This window comes from Eptatretus burgeri, chromosome 18, assembly GCF_056783735.1.
Source record: "Eptatretus burgeri isolate ZD-2024b chromosome 18, Ebu_testis_v1, whole genome shotgun sequence".
Classification (NCBI taxonomy): Eukaryota; Metazoa; Chordata; class Myxini; order Myxiniformes; family Myxinidae; genus Eptatretus; species Eptatretus burgeri.
Window position 1 is genome coordinate 12,487,817 of NC_140978.1, and position 12,382 is coordinate 12,500,198.

Consider the following 12,382-nt stretch of genomic DNA (forward strand, 5'->3'; position numbering starts at 1 on the left):
AAGTAGGGAATAGCCAATCAGCGCTCACCGAATCAACTAAACCCAGGTGGTAGGATTATATAAATAATTGATACCTCCCACTCCTCTCTTGCTGAAGAAGCTGCGTAAAGTAACCCAAGAAGGCCGACGCAATGTAAACACTTAAATTGCTGTTTCGAACCCTTCCCAGAGTTCCTCCACAACTATAAAGATGTTCACACGTAGTACACACATGGGAATCTCAATGCTACCCCCCCTCCCCTCAGCGACCAGACCGGTTTCATCGCTTATTGACGAATCATCAGCAAGAGCGCAGATGATTCTGATGAATTTGTTTACTTTGGACCTCTCTGTAGTTTATTGTTGAACTTTAATGTTTGGTCACAATGTTATATGGAGGTTTTTCTTGAATTAAATAATTGCCTTGCTTTGTTCAAAGACTTTCATTCGAGGTTACTGTTACTTGCAACACTGGCATGGTTTGTTCAACTTTGTGATCACCCTCAGGTCATATCTTAACACACTGTTAAACAAACCGATTCCATGTTGTATTTATCCTTTTAAAATGTATCTCATTTGTTATTCTCTTCTTCTGGTTGAATCTTTTGCTTTGCCTGTGAGCGGAGCTTTTCAAAATGCAGCGCGAGAAGTGGCTGCCAGAAATAGGAGACAGCCGAATGCATGGCCAAACACCATGGTTCACATTCTATAACAGATTAGCGGTGACGGAACATCCACACAATGTAAAATCCTCAAGTTCTCCCCTGCACACACACATATGAACTCCCGAGTCATCAACTCCTACTCCCAAACCCCAAGTTTCAACTTTCAACTTCAACCACCCCCAACCCAAAGGCTTCAATCACCCCCCCCCAACTGCAAGCCTTGAAACCCCCTCCCTGGTCCCCTCTCTCACAACTCAATCTCCCCACCGATATTACCCAACCACCCCCCCCCCCCAAAAACTCAACCTCCCCCTCCCAACTCTCTCCCGTCTTTGCTCTCTCCCCAAACCCCAACTCTCTGTCCACCCCTCTCTCCTCCCCTCCTCCCACTCATAAAAGTGAAAGGGCATTCTTATAGGGATCATTCGCCATGTAATGAATCTGGGGTGTGTTCAATTACCAAGTTTCTTGCAGAGCTCTCACCAAGTTACTTAAGCACTCAAGCAAGCACTCCATTCAAAACCGTTGATAAGGAATGGCTGGCTTGGCAGGCGCGAGCTCTGTGCTTGGTAGCTGAACCCCTGAACAACTCGACAGCATCCATACAAAACACGACAAAAATACTTCTTCGTTGTTGTTAATTACAGACTTCAAACAATAATCATGATTATTTTGGTTGTCATGAAAAAGTACCTTATTCAGTTTTCAACGCATTGTTTTTGTTTTTATAATATTTTATACATTAACTCAGAGGTATGAAAGTGTATGTGTACATTTCCTATGACTTTAAAGTGAACATAAAAAGTGTACATTACTTCTTTAAAGTGTACTTGTACATAATAACTTCGAAAAGAAGAACTAAAATATATCTCTTGGGGATTTCCCCAGCCTCCCGCCAATGAATTACGTTTGCAGGCATTTCACGACCAACCTGCTTTCCATTGCCTCCATTGTTTATTTACTTCACATAATATGTGAACTACATGTCCATGCACATGTGAAATAGTTTGCTTATAAATCCCGTACTTGCACACAATTCAGGATTTTAGGACTTAGGCTTTTGGAATTTATGCGCAGGAGGAGGCCATTTGGCCCATCATGCCTGCAGCACACCAATACCAGATTTAATAAATCAGTCAATACCCCCTTCCCTTCATGTGCAGCCTTTCGGCTGCGACACTGGCACTCATTTCTCCAACCTCGGAAGGATGACAGGCTGACTCAACCCCCTGGTGTTAATTCAGTGGAAAACGGGGCTTGAACTCAGGACCCTCGGATCCAAAGCTACCTCCCGAACCACCAAGCAAAACACCAGGTTCTAAAAACTCAGGTAAAAGGTTCCAAAAACTCATTCAGCCTTGAAAACTCAGGTGAAAACCAAAAGTGTTCTTTTTTTGTGAAAGACTTCACTATTTTCTTTCCTCTGCATTATGAGAGCGTACCTTCATTGGGTGCTGCATAATAGACCACTGCTGTGATCACTCTGAGTAAAACATGCATTACCTCATTTCCTCTGCATGAGTAGTGATCAAAATGTACTTTTGTTTCCTCAAAATGGTGCCATTATTTCATGATTGAAGACACGTTGTTCAGTCTTCAAATGTACACCAGAAGCCTCAGAGCTATGAGGAGCAAACAAAGGTGGTGATTTGATATTGAAGCCCCTCCCCTTCCTGAACAGACAGATATCCAGACTGTCAGAGAATGTATATATATATATATATATATTAGATAGATATGTACAATGTCCTCCATGAGCCTTCTAAAATGTAGGGTGTGGGATGGGAAATAGGCTTTTAAGAAGTGTAAATCCTATCTTCTTATCCTTGGAAGCTACACTCTGCAGATGGATGGTCAAACTCTCATGATATCATGATCCTGGACTTGTTCTGCCACTTGTGGAACCTCCTTTCTTTATAGAACATAGCCTTTTATGCAAAGAACAGAATTACTGAAAGCTATTAAGGTATAAGCTAAATGATTTGAATCTTTTTCTTTTTTTAAATTTGCATATGTTTATCATTTCTAATGATTGATGTTGTGAACGAACGAGACCGCAGTTCATTTTGTCAATGCGGTGCGATTTAAACTGGATATAAACCGGAAGGTCTTCTTATCTTGCATGCTCCCACAGCCTTTCAGAAAAAGCCAGACTTCTAAAGAGCAAGTTCCGCAGGTCACAGGGGAGTGGACTGCGCCGCTCCGATTCCATAAACCAGTCCCTCTTGCGTAAGTTTTGTAAGATTATATTCTCAAATCCTCTGACCCAGCATGGGGGAGTGAGCGTTTATATTTAATGTCAGATTCAAAGCCAATATTTTTTGCAACATATAGACTGCTGAAACATTCTACATTTTTGCTTTTCATGTTTTGCTTTCCTCGAGAAGCGGGAATGGGAATAACAGTCCAAAATTAGATCTGGTAATGTAGTATTTGTCACTTGCCTTTGATGTTGGCCGGTTGAACTCAACATTCATTCTCTCTCTCTCTCTCTCTCTCTCTCTCTCTCTCTCTCTCTCTCTCTCTCTCTCTCTCTCTCTCTCTCTCTCTCTCTCTCTCTCTCTCTCTCTCTCTCTCTCTCTCTCTCTCTCTCTCTCTCTCTCTCTCTCTCTCTCTCTCTCTCTCTCTCTCTCTCCCTTCTAGGTGGATTCGCCTTCTCACAGGAGGAAGATGGCTTTGTATCACAGTCAGATGTGGTCCGTGCATACAATACCTCCAAACGGAAGTGAATGAACTAAATGTCATCCTTTTAGTGATGAGACTGGGACACAGATGCATTTTGTTGTTGCACATTTTTGTTTATTTATTGATTGTGGAGAAAACGTTGCTGTGTTTTTCACGACAGAGCTCTCACCTGGCCTGGTTTAACTCGCGTGTGCAGAGTATGAAGTGGTGGGCTGTACTTTAAACGTTTATTTGACTTGCTGTTCATTATTCTTTTTATTTGCTGCTCTCTTCATGACAATATTAAGACTTGCTTGGAACAAAAATTCGTAAAGTCGTTTTTTGAGATTTGTTTGAGATCGCATTACGAAAACCACGATTCTCTTGCAATTATCTTTGCCTTGCAAGTCATGGCGGTTACCAAAAAAAACAAAACCCTGGCAAACAAGGACTTGACCCCAAATGATGGGTGCTATTGATAGAATTTAGTTTAAATCATGATTTTCAATTCATGAAGTTAACCTATGGCTTAATATCGTCACGCAGAAATATTTAACCATTTCTGGAGGTACGTTACATTGAGGCTGCCCTACCATCAGTTATTTTTTTGATTTAGACAGGAAAGACAACTGCGTATGGGATGCACACATTCCCCCCCCCCCCCCACTTTTTCACAATAGAATGGGTGGCAGGTACTGGGTGAAATCCGGTGAACAAGCGACGTTTTGTAATTATTCCATAAGGCACCCATGATGCCTCGTGACTGGTGTGAAATCACCCCTGACCTTCACCCCGTGACCTACCGTCTAGGCTCGTTTCCATGGCTCCCCCATGCCCCGAATTGTCCCAGGCTTGCCTGGCTAATTAGCCGTGAACCGAAAGGCCTTGTCTGCCCGTGTCTTTTCATTCGAGCAGAGCAGTAGCCTTTTCGAGACCCTCCGAGGGTCCTGTCCGTGTGCTGGGCCACACAAAAGAGCCCCTGTGGAGCCTGGATTCACACGGCGAGGGGAGAGGGAGGGGAAACTGGGTGAAGGACAGCAAGCCAGAGGGGGGACCAAGAGGGGGCCACATAAGAAAGATTTGTTCAATTACTGTCACTCGCCCTTTGTGTTCACCCTCAGAGCTGCGCTTTTTCCCAGTCCACGTTCTCCCACATACGTCTCTGTCTTTCGTTGCCCATGTGCAAATAGTTGTTTGTGTCCTCTTCAAGTTTTTCGATCTTAAGTGCTCCTCCTCCCATTTACCAGCATGGGGACTAAACAATTAGTGCACAACCTCTCAATGGCTTTTCCTTAGGCCTTCCAAACGGCCTAATGTATCAAGGAAACAATGGCAGTGTGGTAATTTGGACATGGTATCGTCGTCTTCCTTCCAAAACATTGACAAAGACCTATTTTGCTCAACTTTAAGGTGTCTTTCAATGTAGCTTACAAATTTGTTTGGACATTTCCATGTGTTTTGTTAATTTGAAGCATGCAGTAGCTCATAAAGTCCTATTAGATGCTGTAGATGTTGATGCATGGGAAGCACATTCTTCTTTGATTTTAATTATCACTCTTGTGACCTGTATGTGACTTGTTTCTATTTGTACGGTCTGCTTTACTTGCTTAGTTATGCGGAACTCCTGCCGACACAATGACCTTGCACGTTTCCTTCGATTCCAAAAAATGAGGAATGACGTTTGGTTGTGCTCACGTTACTGCACGCCAGGATCAAGCTTGCTTTGTGTCATGTCGCTCGTTCTTGCTGTTGGTGTTTGAAAATCTACGTCGACCGTTGTGTGGCATGCCGTGAGGTTGAAGTTTAATCGCCGGTTTAATGGGCTCTCCAGCTGGCCATGCTCCGACCCGGGTCCATGCCATATCAGAGAAGCATGTTGGGGCTGGGGGGTGGGGAAGGGAGTGGGGAGAAAGGGAAAGTGCTGCAAGTGTTCTGGCTGCTCCCAGCACGGAAACGCCGCCATATAATGACTCCATTGAACCTATTAGCAAAATGCATCGCTCATCCCACGAGCCGCCGCCACCGTGCACTCTTTTAGCCTCTAGAAACAAGCTCGCGAGAGTTCCTCACCATCTATTAAAAATGGAGCCTAATATGAAACTCACAAGCTGTTTACATCAGATGTAAAATAAAGAAATGTCCTGGGCTTGCATGGTCGTTGGAAGTGAAATTGAATCGAGCGATTGGCATTAAAAGTTTCATGAGACACCAAAAACGACAGCAGGAACAGCGCACTTCGTCCTAATGCTGCACCGTTAAGAGTATTGCTGTTTTTTTGGTTTGGTTCCTTTCAGTTTTTGTTGTTTTTCTTGTTTTTTTGTTTTTTTTACAAAGTAAGTGCCTCAATTTTAAACATGTCAATTCGAATTGTAATTATCCTTCAGAGGATATCAAGTTGGACTCCAGTGGTTTTTGGCTCGAATGTGAGTTTGGGTAAATATTCATAAGCGATTGACCGAAAACAGGGGTATGTTCTTGTTGAAGTTTCATTTTTGCTTTGGAAATCCGGCTGAGAGCTGGGCTTATTTCGCTGAAACATATACGAGGGGTTTCTTTCCTGGGCTCTGTTTTCCTTGACCGTTCATGTCGATGTGAAAAGCTTGTGGCCTATTTTCTCTTCCCGAACCCCAACTCCCAACTCATCCCGAAAAAGAAATGTGTGCTCATGTTCATGGCGATGATATTTCCTGCTTTCTGTTGATCTTTGTGATGGTTTCCCGTGGTATTGTGGAAGCTTTTGCCGATGCAGAGAGCACGGCAGGTTGTGTTCTTACACGGTCATTGTTGGCATAAAAATTGCAATTTGTTTTTTAAATTATCATTGAAAAACAAGTACGTGTTGCGATTTTTCTCTTTTCTCTTTTGGCACGGTGACTCCTCCGTGAAGCAACGTCCTTTTCACATTTTAGATAAAAAGAGTGTGCAAAGAACCAAAAGGATGTTTGGATTATACCGATGTATTGTAGTAAAAGCAGGATAATGCGAGATGCATATGCAGACAGGAACCGTCAATAGATTAGCACCAGCAAACACAGACCCATCAGGATAATATGATTCACATGAAATGTTCAGGATATTAAATTATCATAACTTAAAAACACCTTAAATCGCATAAAGAGTTTTCTTTTGTTTTTTTTTGTTTTTTACAAACTAGTATTGACTGACCATTTTGTATGACAAACATTGTTTTGACTGGGAGTGGGGATGGGATGGGGTCGTGGTGTCCACAAACTTTAAAAGGTCATTCGAAGATGTACAATGATTTGTTTCCTGGTTTGAAAACAACATTTTGGCACACTGTTGAGTTTTGTAGAACAAACAGCATTTATTTCAGTGCTTTCTGCTGGAAAGGAAGACCACTCGGTATAGTATGTCACTTCCCTGAGTTGGCAATTCTGCTGTACGAGAAGTCTTGGAATGCAAGGCTGGACAACAGGTATTCGTTAAGTCATGCTGTCTGCACCTGAGTGTAAATGATGCTCTTTGCTGTGATTTCTCTCCCACCCCATCCCCTTTCGTCGCTGTAAGGAACACGTCATGCGCTCATCAAGGCTGCTGGTCCATTTAGCCCGCCATGCCCAGCCATCCCCCCATCCTCGTGACCCTGGCTCAGAGCACCAGTGCTACTTGGGCTCTGGCCACTGCTGTAGCGAGGCGGAGATCCCAACATGCCGTCTGCTGATGGGCTCCCTTGTGAGCTTGGGGACTGAGCCGACGTGTGCTCTGCTTGCACGGCTGTTGCTCGACTCTGCTCACTGGGAGCTACGGGAACAGAGCTAATGGGTGCATTGGGGGAGGCAGAACTTTGCTTTGGATATTCTCCCTGTACAGAGTAGATGACATATTGCTGTGGCCGCAGGAAAATGCCTGCCGGTTGTTGGTGGAATGGGTAGTGGTATGGGTAGCTGTAGTATGTGTTTACTGTGTCCACCGTGCCGGTGCGTGCCCCAGCCGTTGTAGCCACAAGTGGAGCTTTAAGCAAAGGTCCAGGACCATGTGCAGCAGGCATCCTCCCCAGCAGTGCTGATGGCTTCACGAGAGAAGGTGGTCCCCCAGGAGGTTTAAAATTGGGCCCAGGAGGCACGTTGGCAGCACCATTTGATGTGGAACTCGTGGCACTGCTCGACTGGCGGGAAGGCGCCCGAGCAAAGGCAGTGGCTGAAGTGTTCCCCGAGCCAGTCCCTGAGCCAGGGATCATGGGCAACGTTTCCAGGAGTCTGCTCTGAGCGGCTTGCCGGCTCTCCTGTGCCCCTGCAGGTTGCTTGGGACGCAAGCAACGGCAGCAGCACACAGCCACTGCAGATCCCACCATAACAAATGCCACAAATATCGCACCCACGATGAGGAAGGGTACGTAAATTGGCACTGCGTAGAACCAGGGTTAGGGATGATCAGTTACTCTCGTTTCAATGGCATTGGGAGATACTTTAGCTTAGACAAGTCTTTACATTTATTGTGTCGTGATTACAAGGACCTGAACTCACCTCTGCTAACAAACCATATTGCCATGCAGTGTTCGTGGCTATGAACTTTATTATGTGACACAACTGTTCTTATTTCCTGAATACATAACAGGCATGTATATTCCATTTTGCTCACATGTAACAAAATGCATGAATAGCTGAGTTTAATTATTGTGAGCATGCATTGACCATTCGTGTGGCATTCAAAAGGTTGTATGGACGAGATACTTCTTAGTGTGGATATGCCAAAGACAAAGTATAACGAACGAGGTGTGTGTCAAAGTAAAAAAAGAAATATATATATATATATATATATATATATATATATATATTTGTTCATATGGGCTGGTAGGATAACTGCCGATAGGTATATGCATACTCACCTCTGAACTGTCCATTCTGGGTTTGAATCTCTGCCCAACTAAAAACTATCATCCTGGTGTCTTTCAGGTAGGGCGAGGCATCAATGCGTGTGCCGTCACTCGGATGGAGGTTAAACTGAGTGTCCCATCTGACATAGTTGGTGGATGTTAAAGATCCCACGTTATAGATGAGCCATCACTGGCACCGTGGTCAAATTCCAAATTCCTGCCCTGACTGACCACTGTGAAAGCAATGGTAAACTCCCGAGTATAACCTGTGCCAAGAAACTGCTTTGGCAGCACCAAAACTCTAAAATTTATGGTACATCGTGTGTGTGTGTGTGTATGTATATGTTTTTATATGTATATATATGTATATATATATATATATACATATATATATATATATATTTTTTTTTTTGTAGTATTTGAAATGAATACATTGGCGTGTCTTGTGGGCCCACCCATCTACACACAGCCACTGCAGATCCCACCTCCGCACACACACTCCACAATTTGGGACTTTGACATGTCTGAGGTTTCGGACATGATCAGTTTGAGCAGCTGAACACGCTGAGTGCACGACTTGGAGAGAAGGGGACGGATTGGGCTGGAATTGTACACATGGCCATCATTAGCCTTTTCTTTCTATTCCTTATTCCCTGCTCCCGCATATTAATTACTCACTCCTCTGTTCTCCCACTCTCTTTGATCATTCGTTTCCACTTCTTGTGTTTGTGCAACTTGAGCAGTAAAAAGGTTTTTTGGGGGGAGGGGATGGGGTGGGGGTAGAGGGGAAGTTAGAGGGGGGGTTGAAGATTGCTCAAGTTTCGAGAGCCTGCAGGGAGTACTTCCAACATTTGAGACCACGTCCGTGGTTTAGAAATAAGTGATCGCCTGCGCATGGGGAGGAAAAATAAATAAATCTAATCACCATGAAGAGGTGAAGATGTTGCTCGAAGAAAGCAAATGTCATTGGTGAAGCATCAAAACGAAACCTCATTCGTTCCTCCTTTTTCCAGCATATAGAACAACTTCCACATTCTCTTCTTTGCCAATCATCTCTTCCAGTCTTCAAGCTGTTCACCACCATCTCAGATCATCCACCATCCAAAACCATTATCTTTTTGACACCTGTTAACCACCTCCAAACCCACCTCTTTCCGGGTTTCCAGTTTTTCTTTCCTGAGAGTTTGCTTCCGTGCACCCATCTTGTCCACCCTGTGCGTTCTCCCCGAGCCTTCGTTCTTCCCCTCATCCCTTATTTGTCCAACTCACCCTCCATTATTTTTCCCCTCATCCCTACTAGTTGTATGTATCCCCCTCTCTTTCCACTGTTCCTTTTGTTCTGTGACATCCTGATCCATTCATGGTCTGGCTCCTCCATGAGCCTCGACTTTGATTTAAAAAAAAAAGCCCTGAAGCATCAGGCAACCATAGCCACATGTATTGTTGTTAGTTGTGATTCGCAGCATCAATTACCCTTAATTTTGCGACAATTGGCTGTTGGGAGGAAGGTTTGATTGTGGGATGATGAGCTCGGTCGTATTATTAAGAAATATTCGTGCAGGTGCATTTGATGCTACCTACCAACGAGGTCCTCAGGTGTGTGTCCTCGGCTGACCCGTCTCAAACATGGTACCTTGTGGAAGTACTGTGTTAAAAAGTTGCATGTGTTATTATTTTCTGCATATCCGAAACCACTAGCAAATGTGATACAAGGCTACGGCGCTCTTACGTGAGGTCTGGTCCTGCGGTGATGTTCCTGGTCGTCCTTGCTCCGACTCGTCAGTGTCCCGGTCATTGCGACATTCACCCTGGTCCAGCCGTGCCTCGTTGGACGCACAGCAGTAGCGCAGCGAGCACGTGCCGCAGCAGATGGTCGCTGCGGCCGTGTCGAAGCGCTCGGGACATGGAAAGCCTTCGTGCCAGACACCACCCGAGTCCCTCCAGCCATGGCAGAACTCTGCGCTTGCATGGACCGTGCAGATCTCTCGTCCGAGCAGGAAGGCGAGCAGGGTGAGGGAGACCCAGGGACGCGTTCTGGCCATGCCTCCACGACCCCACTCGGAGTCGCGGTGGACCCTGAAGAAACACCTCGACAGTTCACACGTGTATGTGAAAGGAGCTCATGGCTCGCATCCTCTGCGCGGACGAGACCTTCCAAGAAATAGATATATCCCACGGGTCTACGTATCCCTTCTCACCTCCTCTCGAGGTGCGGAGTCCACCGTTCTCTTTTCTCATGAACCCATGGGCTGATGGGCCCCAAGTTCGACGACCCGAAGGTGCTTTGCGCGTGCACACTGCACGTGTCACGCCTGCATTTCTTCTTCCTCTCCCAAATCACTTTCTACAACTCGCGCCTCCAGTACGAGGGAAGGAGCGATTGATGATCTTTGTTCATCGTCTTCATTTTTGACGGAATGGTTCTAATTGTCATCATCACGGTTCTCACTGCTCCTCTCCGCCCTGCTCGCTGCATTCCCAGTCACACTCCTGATCGTGACTTCATTCCCCCTCCTGCTCAAGGCTTTGCCAAAACGGAATGAGAGTCTCTTTGGCAGTTTCAAGTATTTAATGCCACGAACAAAGGACCCCCCTCCCCTCCCATTCCCCCTTCCGAACATTTCCCTCTTCCCTGATTTTCTCCTTCATCTGACACCAGTTTATTTTGCCATCAGCAATTGCTTTCCACCCTGACCATACCACACATCCTCCTATATGAAAATAATAAGCCAATATTGTCGCCTTTGTAATATAAATAACAGCAACCCAATCTCACACCAATTATAATAATTAATTATATATTCGTGTTTTTATGAGACCATGGTGAGACCACACTGCTCACTCACCTCGTAAGAATGACATGCTTTTGCGTTCTACGATTACCAGGAGAACTTGCAATGGGGAAGGTTGCAAATCTCTGGTGTGAATCCATAAGACGGATGAGACTGCATCCATCGCTGACTCAATGAAGAAACTTTTGGGATATTTAAATATCAGGTTTAATACTTTATTTTCATGGATTCTTCAAACCCGGAGGAGTCCATGGATCACTAATGTCACGTCGGTTGATAAGAATCTGCATGGTGAACTTACTAACATTACCATGAAGTTGGGCACCTGCTCAAGACGAGTCTCCTCAGTGGTGGTGTTCCTCGAAACAGCATGAAGCTGGCTGCATCCTCTGTGGAATCTTACACTATTACCCGAGCACCCCCTGGTGGAACTGCAGTGAACGAATGGATATCTTGTAACTTAATTAAAAAAAAAAGAGTATGATCCAAAGCATGAGTTGAGCTCACCAGGTAAATATATTGGCTGATGGACTTTAATAGGTTGGGTAAAAGATTGGCAGATGCAATTTAACCTGAGCAAGTATAAGGTGTTTGGGATGGGGAAGAACAATGAAAATAGAGATTGTAGGATGCAAGGGATAATTTTGGAGCGTGTCACACAGGGGAAGGATCTAGGGGTGGTTATAGATACGGGAGGTAAGCAAAGCAGGCAGCATAGTGCCAAGCAGCTATAGGTAAATCAAAGAGGGTTTTAGGTTGTATTCGGAGGGACATCATTTATAAATTAAAAGAGGTGGTGTTAACATTGTGCAGGAATTTAGTGAGGGCCACATCTAGAATATTGTGTGCAGTTTTGGTCACCACATGTCCGGAAGGACATAGATGCCATGGAGAGGGTTCAGCATCGATCAACTCAATTGATTCCTGGCTTGGCTTGACTCGTCTACGAGGAGCGGCTGAAGGAGACAGGGATTTATATACAAGAAAGGAGGCGGTTACGAGGTGATATGACGGAGATGTTTAACATAATTAAGGGAAAGACTGGATCGGTGAAGTAGAGTTTTTTTTAAAGCATAGTGTACAGTGTTATGACTTGGGGCCTTGGCTTGAAGGTAAAGAAGATGAGAGTTAGGACAATTTTAAGGCAGGGGTCTTTCAGTCAGACAGTGGTTAATGAGTGGATTGGTCTCCCATGGGAAGGTAGTGGCAGCAGAGGAGGTGGATAGGTTTAAATGGGATTTAGAATAGGTACCTGGATGCATTGGTATGGGGATATTGGCTTGTATGTATGGATGATATTCCATGAAGAAAAAGAATGCTCAACCATAGCTGTTGTGACTGGAAATATCAAAAGATAAACCTCTACTTCTCTCATTCCAAGAAACATAGCACAGACATTGGGTCGAGACATTAGTGATGATAATTAATAAACAAGTTAAAGTCAAATC

The 12,382-nt window shown here is 44.6% G+C and overlaps 2 protein-coding genes across 4 annotated transcripts in view; one reads left to right on the forward strand and one right to left on the reverse strand.

The window, feature by feature from the left end:
- LOC147008622 (phospholipid-transporting ATPase IA-like) overlaps positions 1-3,634 on the forward strand; it is a 449,885-nt gene extending 446,251 nt beyond the window's left edge. For all 3 annotated transcript variants that reach the window (XR_015053196.1, XM_085863761.1, XM_085863762.1), the window contains 2 exons: positions 2,779-2,873; positions 3,288-3,634. Coding sequence is in view for 2 of the 3 variants with exons in the window: in XM_085863761.1 (XP_085719887.1) it covers positions 2,779-2,873; positions 3,288-3,373 (181 nt within the window). In the remaining variant the exon portion in view is untranslated. The remainder of the gene's footprint in view (positions 1-2,778; positions 2,874-3,287) is intronic.
- A 1,192-nt stretch (positions 3,635-4,826) lies between these two features.
- On the reverse strand, positions 4,827-10,132 carry LOC147008625 (uncharacterized). Its single transcript, XM_085863763.1, has 3 exons — positions 9,872-10,132; positions 9,724-9,787; positions 4,827-7,673 (listed from the first exon to the last, which is right to left on the reverse strand). The coding sequence occupies exons 1-3, from the start codon at positions 10,109-10,111 to the stop codon at positions 6,844-6,846; spliced, it is 1,134 nt and encodes a 377-aa protein (XP_085719889.1). The 5' UTR covers positions 10,112-10,132; the 3' UTR covers positions 4,827-6,843.
- Positions 10,133-12,382: the final 2,250 nt, after the last annotated feature.